Source organism: Lytechinus variegatus, chromosome 7 (assembly GCF_018143015.1).
Source record: "Lytechinus variegatus isolate NC3 chromosome 7, Lvar_3.0, whole genome shotgun sequence".
In the NCBI taxonomy this organism is placed as follows: Eukaryota; Metazoa; Echinodermata; class Echinoidea; order Temnopleuroida; family Toxopneustidae; genus Lytechinus; species Lytechinus variegatus.
This window is the reverse complement of record NC_054746.1, coordinates 23,821,753-23,837,058: the sequence shown is the minus strand read 5'-3', so window position 1 is coordinate 23,837,058 and position 15,306 is coordinate 23,821,753. Positions and strand designations below refer to the sequence as shown.

General features: G+C 33.6%; 1 protein-coding gene across 2 annotated transcripts in view; it reads left to right on the top strand.

Annotated features, from left to right (window-relative positions):
- The window catches only part of LOC121418805, a 56,327-nt gene extending 41,256 nt beyond the window's left edge, over nucleotides 1-15,071 (top strand). For both annotated transcript variants that reach the window (XM_041612950.1, XM_041612951.1), the window contains exons 13-18: nucleotides 2,221-2,280; nucleotides 3,272-3,392; nucleotides 8,728-8,872; nucleotides 10,148-10,297; nucleotides 11,763-11,856; nucleotides 12,635-15,071. In XM_041612950.1, the coding sequence (XP_041468884.1) occupies nucleotides 2,221-2,280; nucleotides 3,272-3,392; nucleotides 8,728-8,872; nucleotides 10,148-10,297; nucleotides 11,763-11,856; nucleotides 12,635-12,673 (609 nt within the window). In that variant the 3' untranslated portion in view covers nucleotides 12,674-15,071. The remainder of the gene's footprint in view (nucleotides 1-2,220; nucleotides 2,281-3,271; nucleotides 3,393-8,727; nucleotides 8,873-10,147; nucleotides 10,298-11,762; nucleotides 11,857-12,634) is intronic.
- Nucleotides 15,072-15,306: the final 235 nt, after the last annotated feature.

Below are 15,306 nucleotides of genomic sequence, written 5' to 3'. Positions count from 1 at the left end.
TCAAATTAGAATAATGAAAAAATATGAAATGATTGTTACTGAATTACATTACTATTTAGAAAGATGAGCTTATGGTATCAAACGTCTACTTACAGCCTGCATTTTCATGAAGCACATTCCAAAATGCCAGAGCTTGATTTTAAATGAAACATTTATGATTTATAGCAATGTATTAGATTAATCATTTGGTGAGGGGGGGTAATGTTGGCTCAGTGATTATAGTTATCTCACAGAGTTTGCGATGCTTGCTATTTCAAAAATGTTGTTGCATGCATTAATTCAAGTATATCATATGAGTAAAGATGCTTTTTTTTGCTCCTGACCAGCTCATGGTATGAATTTGATCCCTGTTTCTCTTTCATATAAAGTGCATAACAGAAGTTACAATTTTTGTCTCACCTGCGAAGCAAAGTGAGACTATAGGCGCCGCTTTTCCGACGGCGGCGGCGGCGGCGTCAACATCAAATCTTAACCTGAGGTTAAGTTTTTGAAATGACGTCATAACTTAGAAAGTATATGGACCTAGTTAATAAAACTTGGCCATAAGGTTAATCAAGTATTACTGAACATCCTATTAGAGTTTCATGTCACATGACCAAGGTCAAAGGTCATTTAGGGTCAATGAACTTAGACCATGTTGGAGGAATCAACATCGAAATCTTAACCTGAGGTTAAGTTTTTGAAATGTCATCATAACTTAGAAAATATATGGACCTAATTCATGAAACTTGGACATTAGGTTAATCAAGTATCACTGAACATCCTACATGAGTTTCACGTCACATGACCAAGGTCAAAGGTCATTTAGGGTCAATGAACTTTGGCCGAATTGGGGATATCTGTTGAATTCCCATCATAACTTTGAAAGTTTATGGATCTGATTCATGAAACTTGGACACTATAGTAATCATGCATCACTGAAAATTTTGTGCAAGTTTCAGGTCTCATGATTAAGGTCAAAGGTCATTTAGGGTCAATGAACTTTTGCCGAATCGGGGGTATCTGTTGAATTACCATCATAACTTTGAAAGTTTATTGGTCTAGTTCATTAAACTTAGACATTAGAGTAATCAAGTATCACTGAACATCCTGTGCGCGTTTCAGGTCACATGAACAAGGTCAAAGGTCAATGAACTTTGGCCGGATTGGGTGTATCTGTTGAATTACCATCATAACTTTGAAAGTTTATGGATCTGATTCATGAAACTTGTACATAAGAGTAATCAGGTATCACTGAATATCCTGTTCGAGTTTCAGGTCACATGATCAAGGTCAAAGGTCATGTAAGGTCATTGAACTTTGGCCATGTTGGGGTTTTTTGTTGAATAACCATCATATCTCTGTAAGTTTATTGGTCTAGTTCATAAAAAGTGGACATAAGAGTAACCATGTATCACTGAACATCTTGTGCGAGTTAGAGTAGTATTCAAAGTCAGCACTGCTGCTATATTGAACCGCGTGATGCAGGTGAGACGGCCAGAGGCATTCCACTTGTTCACTGAATATAGTAAAATTGTCTGATATGCAAGCTGAAATGTAAAAGCAAATGAGACAATACTTTGCATGAAGTCTATTGATTATAGTAAAACTAAATGGAGTGCCAATGCTGGAACAATATCCATTTAAAAGCATTTTCATTAGTAGAATGTATGCTACTTAAAATTTCAAAATAGTTGTATTTCAAAGCAATAACTCCAAAATATGTAAAATTTATAATGATAAGAATAACGGTCTTCATTGATACTTAAAAACACTTCTTGCAACCAAAGGCTGAAATACTAATGTATATTCTATGATTCTGATAGAAGATTAGTTACATTTTAAATAATGCACATAGCTTGTTAATAATATTAGTACCATATGTATGTACTCATCTGCAAAATCAACTTTGTGCAGGCCAGAAGTTGTTTGCCAAAATTCATTAGTTTTAATTGAAAGATCATTATGTTATAATGTAATTGTTGATAAAACCTTGTTTTCAATCTTTTTTACCATTGTGTAATCACTTTCCAATTTCATAGTTCTTCTTGCACATGTAAATAGTTTGTATATGAGGTAGATTTAGAGGGAATCCTTTCGACGCTTCTTTTTATGCTTCTGAGTTTTATTATTTCTCTGCTTTTCTCTTCATTCCTTTTTTTCTTCTTGAATTTCTCATCCATTCATCAAGTTCATAATGTTTGATTTCTTCAACTATTTGTTTGATATATTTCACTGCAGGACAATGATGCAAATCTACTGGAGTATATTGTTGCATGCTATGTTCACAAAATCGATGGAGTAAGTTACAGCAAAAAACAAATGCTTTTTTATACATTAGATTTAGTTCCTATTGATCTAATGTACATGTATTCTGCAATGCATGTCATTTTCATGCCTTTATATTCAGTAGTCTAATGCTTTGATGTCATGCTTTAGTTGTTCCTGTCTTTACTCATTTGGTGTGATTGTAAGTTATTTAATTAATTCACTGTTTGGATGTAATATCACATAGTTCCATTTAATTTACATGGTAGACATAATGGCCAGTATTCTGATGTCGGGTTTAACTTAAACTCAGGTTTAAAGTTGTGGCTTAAGTATGGATAGCCAATTGTTACATAATTCACTAACAGTAGAGATATCAATTTTCAGCTAATTTGGCTCTCAAATCATTCATAATTATCTAGGAAGTATACATAGATGATTGTCTTCACCATTGAAGCATCAGGAAAGAGCACAGTAAATATAAGAAACATACAACTTAATAAATATTTTGATACTTTTGTCTTCCCATAATTTTAGCATAGAGTTAGACCATAGTCTAAGTTAAACCTGACTTCAGAATACGGGCCAATATATTTGTCTATTAAATGCATTGATGTGCTAGTGATATGTATCAATCTACATTTATTCACTGCATGCATCAAGTCACTGATTCTGTGTGACAGTTATCATTGATTTATTAGTAGCGTGCATTATTCTATTCACTGTATTAACTTGATAGTTTTCCGTTTTAATTTAGTCACTGAATCAGTTTAAAAATATACTGTATCAATCACTGAATTGATTTGACCATATAATGGCATCAAGTAAATCTTTTTCTACTTAGTTGATAAGATTTTTGTTCTTTTGGTGATTTGCTGTAATAGCATATTGCATCAATCTATCTGCTGATAAGTGTACAGTAGTAATACTGCATCAGCAGTAATAACTAATATTTATTAATCAATGAAATTGACTTGCTGACTTATACATTCATTGATTTTGTTATGTTTTGTTATGATAATAGGATTCAGGAAGTGATCATACAATCTTGCCATTGCCTGAACCAAGTAAGGTAACCCAGGCTGGACTTATCAAGTTTGAGGATCTGGACAAGGACCTTAGAAAAATTCAAAAGGATCTCAAAGGTAGCCTACAATAATTAAATTTATATATAATGGTACTCATCAATTCATGGATAGAATTTCCTATAAGGAGGCCATTTGAAAGAAGTAGAGGGGGGGGGGGGTTGCCTGTATGTCATAGACTTACTGTATGTACAGTAGATTTCCTGTGATGCTTTTTGATAAGACAAAAGAAGATTTTGAATAACGATTTGATCTTTATTTAAACTTCATTGGCATCCTGTTGTTTCTAGGCCTCACATTTGAACGCAATTATTGTCAAAGAGTAAAGTGGATTATACTATTGTATTGGCAGTATATTATATGATCACATGATCTAAGAGTCGACTAGATGGAAATGCTGTGTTCTTGGCAAGCAGCAGTAGACTGATTGATTGAGCACCTGAATCTATTCAGTGTGGCTGCTCTAGTTTGCCTTTGATCCTTAATTCGGCAAGCAATCTGTAGCAGGCCTCCATGAGCACAGCAATCCGCTTTCCATGTATTTCACTTCATTTATTTTCTTTATCTGTGGATATCATGCATGTTACGTCTGTCATTTCTCTTTCAGTTCATCATTTGTGTACGCACTTTACTGTAGTACAAGCAATTGAAAGTGCTTTAATCCTATCTATCCACCACCGACCGTGGAGGATCACCTCTAAATCTTAATAAGCAAAATAGAAATATTCATAGTGCATTGGTGCCTATTTTTACACTGGAATGATGCACACACCTACATTGTAATGAGGTGCAAACAAGCACATTGCATATGCAGCTACCAGTAGGAAACCATGCAAGCATTGCTAGTGGGATGATGGGGTTAAGTGCCATGCTCTCCGGGCCCCGCTGGTGCAGTAGTTAGCTATGTATGCAATGCCAGCTTGCAAGCTGTCGTTGCCAGTTTTCAGGCAAAACCCTGAATTCAGGATCTGGCAATTTATTTTCAGGCGATAGTTTTAGCATTTTTGTGTACAAAATATTGTATTCTAGGTGATTTTCGGGCCCTCTGATCAATACCAACTGGCATCCCTACCTAATGAGCTTTGTTATAACCCAAGATTTTTCAAGCGTTAGCAGGCCTCTAGTAGTTCAAACAGGTCTGTTTCTTTTATGGGAATTTTACAGTTTTATTCTGAAGGTTGCATACTGAAGAAAGTCTTTGTTAAAAAGTATTGTTTTGTTTCAAACCTCATTATCAGTAAGTGGGCTAGAGATCCCACCTGTGGCATTCAAGTGTACTTTGGTTTTGACTGACTGTTATGAATAACAGAGAAGAGATGCAAGTGCAATTAATAGTGGTTTCCTCATTAGTGATTGGAAGTGAGATGTATTGTGCAATTCTCATTTTTAATGAACAGCAGCAAGAAGAGTGTTCATGAACAACAGCAAGAATTGTACAGGCGGGGTCAAAAGTTTGTACATCTATATATCTAGTACTTTGGTTTTGACTGACTGTTGTGAATAACAGAGAAAAGATGCAAGTGCAATTAATAGCGGTTTCCTTTAGTGTTTGGAAGTGAGATGTATGGTGCAATTTATAAATGAAATCACACATGATATCCATTGTCTCATTTTTAATGAACAACAGCAAGAATTGTACAGGTGGGGTCAAAAGTTTGTACATATATATATCTAGTAGAATATTTTTTTAAACAAATTTCCCCATCTTTAGTTTCCTAAACAATTTGATTTCTGCCTTAGAAGAGGTGAGTTGGTGTAATCCCTTGCAACGTCTGTTCAAAGTCATTTCTTTCACTATTCGTAAAGAAATGATGAATGCTGTGTTACCAGAGACCTACATAATATAAGCAAAATAAAATAAAAAAACAGTGAAATATAAGCACTCTGGTAATCATTCTCACTATGGTTTATATCAATTTGGTATTGATATGGGTCACTTTTCATCACATTATTATCAGGCCCAAAAGATCAATTTAAAAGTCTTAATGCAAAAAGTATAGCAAAGATGTCTTATGGGAATGGAGGGTAATATCAAGAAATATATAGCCTTATAAAGCTGTAACAAGAAATATTTAATACAGATTATTTATAAACATGGGAGGAGTAAGAAGAAAGAAATGGCAATCCTTTGGTCTGGGTTTTCAGTATCATAGATCGCAATCACTGAAGTCAGCATTTTCAAGATGAATGATTTGTTTTTGTACTAGGTCATGTGCAACAGGTATTAGTTCAAATAGGCAAATACTGTGTTATTCATAAGGTTGAATATATCATTGTTTATGATGAGACCAGGAATGTTGGCTTACATAACTAGTGTCTCCTCTACCTAGAATTATTTGGTTTTCTTCCGCATACTCTGTCGTAGCTCGTCCGCATCCTGCCTTACATTTTCATGAGGCATATTGAAGTTGTGGCAAAACTTAAGTCAAGTATTTTGCAACACCAAACAAAGAAATGAGCTCAAATTGCATCCTTTCTCTTTGGCTATCCCCACCTTCAACAATCCTTTAGACCAGAGAGGGCAGCAGACTTGTCTTGTCTTGTCTTGGGTTAAGTCAGCATATGCAGACTTGCTGTACTCCGCCAACTTTATTCATGTGTGTGGGATCACTAAGTAAGCAGGTCACTTGCTAGGTTTTTGAGTGAGTTTGAATTTGAAAGAGTCTAATGAGTTTATCAATGTTGTGTCCATTTTTAACTTATTCCAATCTTTGGTAGTTCAAGGGAATGGACACTCGTACTATTATCATTATCATAGTACATTCCTTCTATTATTTTTTTTTCAAGTTTGTTCCATTATATGCAGATTTCTTTTAATCAAATAATCAGGAATACTCAGGAAATGTTGGTTTCAGATGGATGATGTTTAAATACTATAACAATTGTAGAAAGTTTAATGGAAGGAATCTCAATATGTAAGACCAAGTTCCCTCTCATTAGACTTGTGAAGCTTTTGTGTGTGAGAAACAGGATTCTCTACATAGATATTCTAGGTGTAAGGAATTATTTATGCAAGGTTTGCTATGTGACTGTGCTATCTTCCTTGGTTTGTCTTGCATTAACATTCTACATGATATTTTCTGCATTTTTTTTTGCTGTCACTTCTACTTAACAGTAAGTGTTAACATGTTTTGAATAAATAACTATGATACCTGAATTTTGCTTCTGGTGAGTTAATTGAATCCTATCATTTTATTTCCACAACAATATAGATAATATATATACAAAATAGAATGTACGAAAGAAATTAATATAAACCTAGTAAGATTTGAATTTGATACAAAGAAATTAATGTTTGCCCATTTTAACCAGATCTAGCCGTGTTCCTCCTATGATACTTTTTGTAATAATAATAATAGGCATTTACATAGCGCCATCTACGATATCTAGAAATAATCTATTATCTATCTTTAGCTCGAGCGATCTTTCAGCGCTCAGTGCATTCAAGGAATTAATCCTGCCGGGTACCCAATTGCCTCACCTGGGTTAAGTGCAGCACAATGTGGAAAAATTTCTTGCTGAAGGAAATTTCACCATGGCTAAGATGTACAAATATGGTGATGATTCCAATGTAGAGTTCGTAGAGAACATCCTATTATTGAATTGATTCATCAAACACCCTTACTGCTCATACCCGTTATGTACCTATTCAATTGAATCAATGATTGGTAACCTGGGGCAGCAACTTTGAGGGTTGTGACACCCGTTTCAATAGCTGAGGTTGTAGCACATACCAATACTCAAGATATGTTGGTTCGTGCTTACATACTCTCTAAAGGTTTGTAGGGAAGCCAGTTTTCCTGCATTGTCAGATCTTCCAATTAATCTCTCTTTTTTTATTGTAAATTCTGACTTCATAAATAATTTGCTGTCTTTCCTTTTGATCCCACTGCAAATACGTCAGAAGATGTAAACAACAGCAGGCTCTGGTTATTAGCAAGCTCACTCTCACTGGTATGGCTGGGCTGCAATGGGGGCAAGTGCAGCTTTGGTAAAGACTTTGACTGCCAATGCAAGTTTTTTTTTTTATATGACTACAAAGTACTGTTGGAAGAGACCCCGATTTGATATTGATGCTGGTGTGAACAATAGTTCAACTCAAGTGGCTTGAATTAATGTTGTTTTAAATTCTTACAAGCCTAGTTCATTCATTTTTTAAATTCCAAAATGCATCAGAGTTACACATGAAATATGATTAAATATAAGGTGGAATGACCCTTCAGACATGCTCAGATTGCAAAAGAGAGCATCTAGAACCTGAGAGCTTCCAAGGACTTCAAGCCAAAGGGACATTGCTGTCACATTGATAAAATAAAAAGAATAAATAAAAAATGATATTGCTCTGGAGTCATTTGCCACTTGCCCCCCTTGGTTTGGCTTTGGTTGTAGCAGCAAGTGGTATTTTTATCCATGGTTTATACCCGGTGTTATTTCCTTCATCTGGTCTGATCGTGTTCATTATTTTATGAAAATGGACTCTGAGAAGATAACTATGTTTGTGTGTTACTAAACTGCCACCAGAGTTTTGATGCATGTATCTGAATTTGTTCAGCAGTTATTTTCTGCTATTTTATGGCAAAGTATCATTTTTTTTGTGGTAGCCCATTGATATCTAGTTTGTCTCTTATATTCAAATAAAACATGTATTCAAATCAAATGTTTCTGTTGTGTCTTTCAATGCATGCCCCGAAATTGGGAGCTGCTTTTTTTTAAGGAATCCCTTTTAAAGGGGAAGTTCACCTTGAAAAAAACTTTGTTGTAAAAATAGCAGAAAAAATAGTAAAAAATTTTGGTGAAGGTTTGAGGAAAATCCGTTAAAGAGTAAGAAAGTTATTAGAGTTCAAAGTTTTGGATTTGTGACATCATAAACAAGCAGCTGCCCCATTTGTTATGTAATATAAAATGCATGAATTTCAAATTTTGTATGGTTCCTGATGACTTAATTTTGTTTTCTATTCATGATCGGGTGTGAAATGATTTGTCTATTGATATACAAAAGGTACAGTGAAAACCATTATCAGTTTTCTGAGAAAATGACATTTCATTGATTTTTAACCATTCACTATGTAGGAATGCTGCTCGCATATGACGTCACAAATCAAATCATTGAAATTCTAATAACTTTTTAATTATTTGATGAATTTTTCTCAAACCTTCGGCAATATTTTTTATTATTTTTTCTGCTATTTTTACGATAAACTTTTTGTCAGGGTGAACTTCCCCTTTAAGGTTGAAATCTTCTGCCATATACACTATCTATTGAAGTGATGATAGATATGTTTGAACACCACAATTTGAATGAATGATATTAATTCTCAAAAAAAAAAAATTATACCAAAGGTATAAGATTATCTGCTGACTATTGTAGCTGACCAAAGTATCTGTATTTTTTCAGGTTGTGAAACCAAAGCGGAGTCGGTTCGAAAGAATTCAAGTGAGGAACACCGGCAGCCGTTCAGTGACAACATGGCTTCCTTCATGAGTGGAGCTTTGGAAGATATCAGCAAAGAGAGCAGAAGATTATCTGATACAAAGAAGAAGTAAGATGGGCTGGAATATAGTATATTATCATTTAGCTTTGCCCCTGACAGTTTTTTAATGTTTTAGGAAAACTAGGATTTTAATGAACTTGTCAACTCAAAATATAGAGCTTCCTTATTTGTTACAAAGTGCATGAAAAAAAAACAGTATCCTTAATATCAACACTGTTTTTTTTACTTTGTATTATTATTGTAAATTGACCCATTCAGCCCTGCTGCTGGTCAATATTATGTACATATAACAAATAAAATAGATAATAATCATCAGAGTGACTAAAAATCTATAGGTTTTGAGCCAAAAAAAAATTATGAAAAGTGTATCTAACCCCTCTTGACAAATGAGCTCTTCAAAAGAGTTTGGTTGCAAAAGGAGTTAGATCCGCTCCAAGAAAATCATTTTTGTTTATTCTCCCATATTGAAATATTCTTAAGTGTAAGTAAATTTTTATGATACCCTACCATGTGAACATAAAATTGGGTATAAAGGAAATCTACCTGTCTTCTTTTTTTTAATATTCTTTTTCTTTGTGGATTAAAATCCCTTTTGCAACCAAACTGAAATAAATCCTAACCTTTTGAAAAAAAGTGATTTTCTTTGCCATTTTTCCCCTTTTTAATGGGAAACTTTTCTTTGGAATCACCTTGTAGAGCTACTAAAAGTCTATTTTCATTGAGACAAAAAAAAATCAAATTTGATGAAAAATGGATCTAACCCCTTTTGCATTTGAACTCTTCATATATCAATAAAATAAATCAATCAGAGTTATACTGTTGTTTTATTTTCTTTTTTTTTCATTCTCTTTTTCTCTCACTTATCCTCTTCATTCTTCTTTTAATTATCCTTTATTCCTTTTGTCTTTTCTCCTATACCTTACCTTTCTATCTCTTTCTCTTCTTCCTTTTCCAACCTCCTTCCTCTGTTGGTTATTCTTCTTTTTTGTGGTTTGTTTTCCCCCTCTTAACTTCTCACCTTCATTTCCCTTTTACATTCCCTCTTTCTCTTCATTTTACCCTTTTTCCTGCTCTTATTCCTTTCTTGTTCTCACACTATTCTTATTTCTCATCCTCTTCTTTCTTTTTCTCATCCCATTCCTATTTCTGTACTTCTTCCCTTTTCTTTTCCTTTTCTCTTTATCCTCTTCCTCTTGGTTTGTTCTTCAATTTTTAATACATTTGTAATTGGAGGATTAAATTGAGCATTCTTACTTCAGTAAGAATATGTAGTGTCAGTAATAAAATGTAATTGATCATATGCTGTAATGGTTTTTCATCCAGGTTCCATGAATTAACAGAGTGGTTCTGTGTGAAACCCAAACAAAGTGACAATGAAGTAACCCCAGCCTATTTCTTCAGTCTATGGATCCCTCTATGTAGAGACTTCAAGGATCTATGGAAGAAGGAACAAAAGGTGGCTGCGAAGAAAAAGTAAGATTATATAATTGCAACTATTACAGCACTACGTATGTAGTAAATTGTATGAAAGACAATTCAAAATTAAATTTATTTGAAAGTTATACATATTTTAGTGTTTTGTTGGTTTCCTGCTCTGGTGCAAAACTTATAACTTGCCTTTTACTTTTAGACATCTAAATTAAAGTATTACATTTAGGTTTGTATCCAAGTTGAATTATATTTATAGGCATACTTCATAATCATAGTTCTTTGCACTGATTTTGGTTTCTCTCTTATTCACTAATTGTTGTACCAATATTATTTTACAACAACAAAAAAAAATCATAGCAAAAATTTGATTTTGATTCCACATTTGCTAATTCCATAAAACCTGTAGACCAAAATTTTTTGATACAACATCTGCCGACTAATTATTCCAATATTACCTCCACTGAAAAAGTGACATTTTTCTTCTCTTATGATATCTAACCACAAACGCAGACAGTCATTGAGAGTTCAAAATATGGTTTTATGATTATTTGAAAAAAGAAAATCAAAATCGGATAGGCTAGGGTCAAGATAGTTTAATTGTGCTAGGGTTGGACACGAAGAGGTCGTATGTTGACGTCATTATCACATGTAGAGTAGTAAGTGGCAATGGAGACGAGAGCTTTCTTATTGACGGATATGTCAATTGATTTAAGTTCATCACAAGAGAAACCTGTTAGTTTGTACGCATGACAATGTCAGAAGACTGTTGATGGAAATGTGGTAACCACTGATTAACTTTTAATTGTGCAGCAAAATCTGCTACTGCAATTAAACACTGGTCAGCAAACATCTCCTCACTGTCCCCCACCCTGCCCCCTCCCTCTCTCTCTTTCTCTATGTCATATGTCTCAGTCAACATATCTTGCTCTATTTATCCTTCTCATCTATTATCGACCCTTGTTTGGCCTAAAAGGGTGTTTAGAAATTGATTGAAATTTCAGGCTGCCCCCTCCAACACACAAAAGTTGGGATTAATAATAGGAATACTCATTGTTAGAGATTGAAATTTTTTCTTGATACATAGGAAAGATATGATTTTTAAAAATTGGCCAAGTGCAAAGGCTTGCTGTTTCTGTGCCTTCATTCAAATGAAACAAAAATAATTGAATCTTTTAAGCCAACAAACTGGGTGTAGTCAATACATGCTTATCTCTGTGCGGTGCATACTATCTTCAGGAGTATTGAGTAAATTAGTTATCCAGCAAACACCAGTTCTTTGATTTATGTGAAATAGCATTTCATAATCACAGTTCAGATTCTTAACCAAATCTTAATGTTATTTTAAACTTTAGTGATGTACCTCAAACAGTGGGATTCTATCCACCACCCTATTTTAATTCATTTTATTACCGGTAATCATTTTATCAATGGATACTAAGACATTGAGATATGTCCCTTCATGTGAGTGAGTAAGAACATTTGTCAACTTTATTTTTCTCTTTCATAGGTTACTTGAAAGTCAGGAGTTTGTACGTCAGAAACAGGAAGAATGGAGGAAAGCTGCTCCAATAAGAACAGGGATGAAAAAGGCCGGTGGACTGGTAAGGTTTTCTCTTTAATTGTTCATCTGTAATTGAACATTCAAGGATAATAAAAAGACCATGTCTATGTATTGGAGCTTTATTAGCCTCTGTATGGCATAAATTCATTGATTTTCAAAACAAAAAAATCACATGCACAAGATGGTATCAATGATGCACAAAGCATTTTCATTCATTTGATGCAAGATGAAAAAATCAATGTATATAATTGATAGTTTTAGTTCCTCATCAGTAATTATGGAGGGGATGCGATCATGATATTGATAATAACAGCAATTGAAATAATGATACAAATTGTAATAATGTTGACTATGATGAGGAGGATGGTGATTATGATGTTGACAATTATGATGATGATGCTCATAATGGTGATGCTCTTGATGGTGATGATGGCTTTGGGTTTTATTCCCAGTCCATTGCAATATTTCCTTTTGCTTTTGATTCAAAGGAAATCAAACTCCTATATTTTGAAAAGTTTTCACTTTGCTTTTGATATAACTTTCGGGGCATTTCAGTTGCATTGCTAAGTCAAGGATTTTAGTGATTATTTTCCTACTAAAAATATTCTAGCATTGGATGATGCATGTTTATGCAAATATTATATTGTGTATGATTTTGTGGGCATGGCATTAAGTATTTTAATTATAGGACAAACCAACTTCAAACATTGGTTACGTTGTCCCAAATAGTCATGTATCATTTTTATTTCTTGAGAGATAGTGCCCCCAACCTGTCTCATTTTTTTTATTTTCTTTATTTGTTTTTACTCTACTTACAGAAAGCAAGATTGAGCAAATCAGCTTCAGTAAAATTATAGGCGAGGGTTACATTCTCATCCTTTGATGGATTCAGGAGACAGGATTGAACTTCTGTACCTAACTCAGGGAATGACATATGGATTTAAATAAGTTATCATATTTTTATGGATTCCCAATCAGACCAGCTGAAGATGGTTATGTAATGAACTTGAGAGTTTTTATGGCTTCTGAGTGGCTTGAAAGTATTCTTAATGAACTTTATTTAAATTCACTGGCTGAATTATTGTTACCATTAGGCTGTATAATGAATGGAAGTTTATAGAATACATTTGTATTGTTTGTCAGTAAGTTTGTTAGTGTTGATTCTTTGCACATATAATAAAAGGCAATGTTTTCTTATATATACCATTTGTACAGTATATATGGATTCATGTTGTCCATGTTTCAATGAAAAGGGAAAAAAAGGATTCCAATGGATTTTACAGGGTTATAGTACGGAGACCTTCCATCACAAAAGTTGTCATCGTTCCAATCAAACTGAAATATGATAGTCAGCATTGGCAGCATTAAGCATGTCTCCATTCTTTCAAAATGTTTTCTCTGTGACATTTTTTTTTCCAATCAGCTTGCTACTTTCTATGACAATTTGATAATGCAGTTGGTTCCAAAAGAAGATTTCAACAAAGAATACAAAATTATTTGCTTGCCATAGTCGAGATTGGTTGGATTTCTTGCAACTTCTGTGAAATGAGAGTCACATTTTCATAATACTGATACTTACATTTTGGAGAGATGTTGCATTAAGTAATAGAAACGATTGACGTAAGACACAAAGCAGAATGTTCAACTAAACAAGAGTGTGAAAATAAGAACAAAAAGTATTCATGAATCTCTTAAAAGTTTGGAACCTGTTTCTTGTATCACCAATACATTCCCATAATGTTTTATTTTTTTCCTAAGAGGTTAGCTGATTTGAGCCATTAATTTATATATTCCTACTGCAGTACTTCATCGTAACAAAAAGAATGTAAAAATTTCATTTATGACATTTTCAAAATGAATTTGGAAAGCCTATATTATAATTCAAAGACTTCCAGAATAATTTCTCATTTTGTGTTTTGTTGTACCTTAAAGTAAATGGCATCAAAAGATCTCACCTACTGATCATGTGATCAATTCCAAAACTGGATGAGATTTTGAAGGTTATTTAACCCATTGCCTACTGGAATCACAGTTTCCTACTACCAAAACTTTGGAAATCCCAGAGTACAGTATTTAATGGGTTCAAATGCCCTTTTTGTACTTGTGCTTGGACGCATTCTTTTTTTTCAATAAACAATGCTGAAAATGCAAAATTTGGTAAAGTCATGTATTTTTTTATTTATCTGTTTATTAGATATCTTCTGCATATCTCTCTTTGTTTTATTCAGGAGGTTTTGCCCACTTCTAAGTGACACGTCTTATTTTAATATTAAAAGTCTGAAATTGATTAGTTTTCAGCAAGTAAAAATCAGGATTTTTATCCCAATTTTTAAAATAAAAAACATCCATATGAAAATTTAAGCAAAGTAGTATTTCTGAGTAGTTTGTAGGAAACTGGCACACAAGATAAGATTAAGGTGCCCACATTTAATTCTTAAACTTTGTCGAAGATTTCATCAGAAAATTTAAGAAAATTGTTTAGTTATAGGTTTACATATCATACATGACTATTGAATTGAACATTCATTCAATTGAGAACATGTAACACTACCAGAATATTGTGGTTGCATTGTATTCATAGCAATAAAAATATACAGTATTGTAGACCTATTCGATTTTATTAAGACATCAGAGGTAAAATTGTCGAAATAGTTCCAAAACACAATTCGTATGCCCAAATTCACAGTAGATGGTTAGACCATGGAGATATTTAACCCATAGCGAGGCTTGTTAACACACTAAACTTACGCCAAAGTGAGCACACATTTACCATATTCACACTTTAAGAACAATCGATCTAATTCAGCGTATGTGTTTGTGTGCACACTTAAAAAACCCAGTCAGATGCTTTAACATCCACTGTGAACTTGGGCCATAATATACTTTTGCATTGAGTTTTGTATATTGTCATCTTATTATTGCGAACAACTTTTTTCTATTTTGTATTTGTGACACATTTGATATGGAAGCCTCTTGATATCCTTTCTCTCATTCCTTTCGCCTTAGTGTGATTTCTTTGGTTTCTTCATGTATTTGTGTTTTCTTGTGATCCTTTTGTTATTTTCATAATGTCATGTTCCATTGATTATGCACCACATTGGCTTCCATTGTTACTAAAATCAACTGATTGTTTTGTGTGTGATGTATAGCTGAACAAATAAATCTTTAACAATCTATGCAGATAATATTGGCAGACAATTCGGCAGATAAACACTCGTGGTTAATGACTGAAGCAATGAACTGTATAAATTATGTTTTCATATGTGTATCATTATTGTATCAGAGGATTAACTAATGACATTTAGAGAATGTTGCAAATATCAATAGAAAATTATTGTGGATCCAGTCTTATCCTTTTACATTTCCATCCATTCCTCCCAACCCCCCCCCCCCTCCCCGTCCCCTCTCTCTCTCTCTCTCTCTCTCTCTATCTTTCTATCTCACCATTCATTTCTGAAATATATTTGAGTTCCTTCTCATATGTTTATAT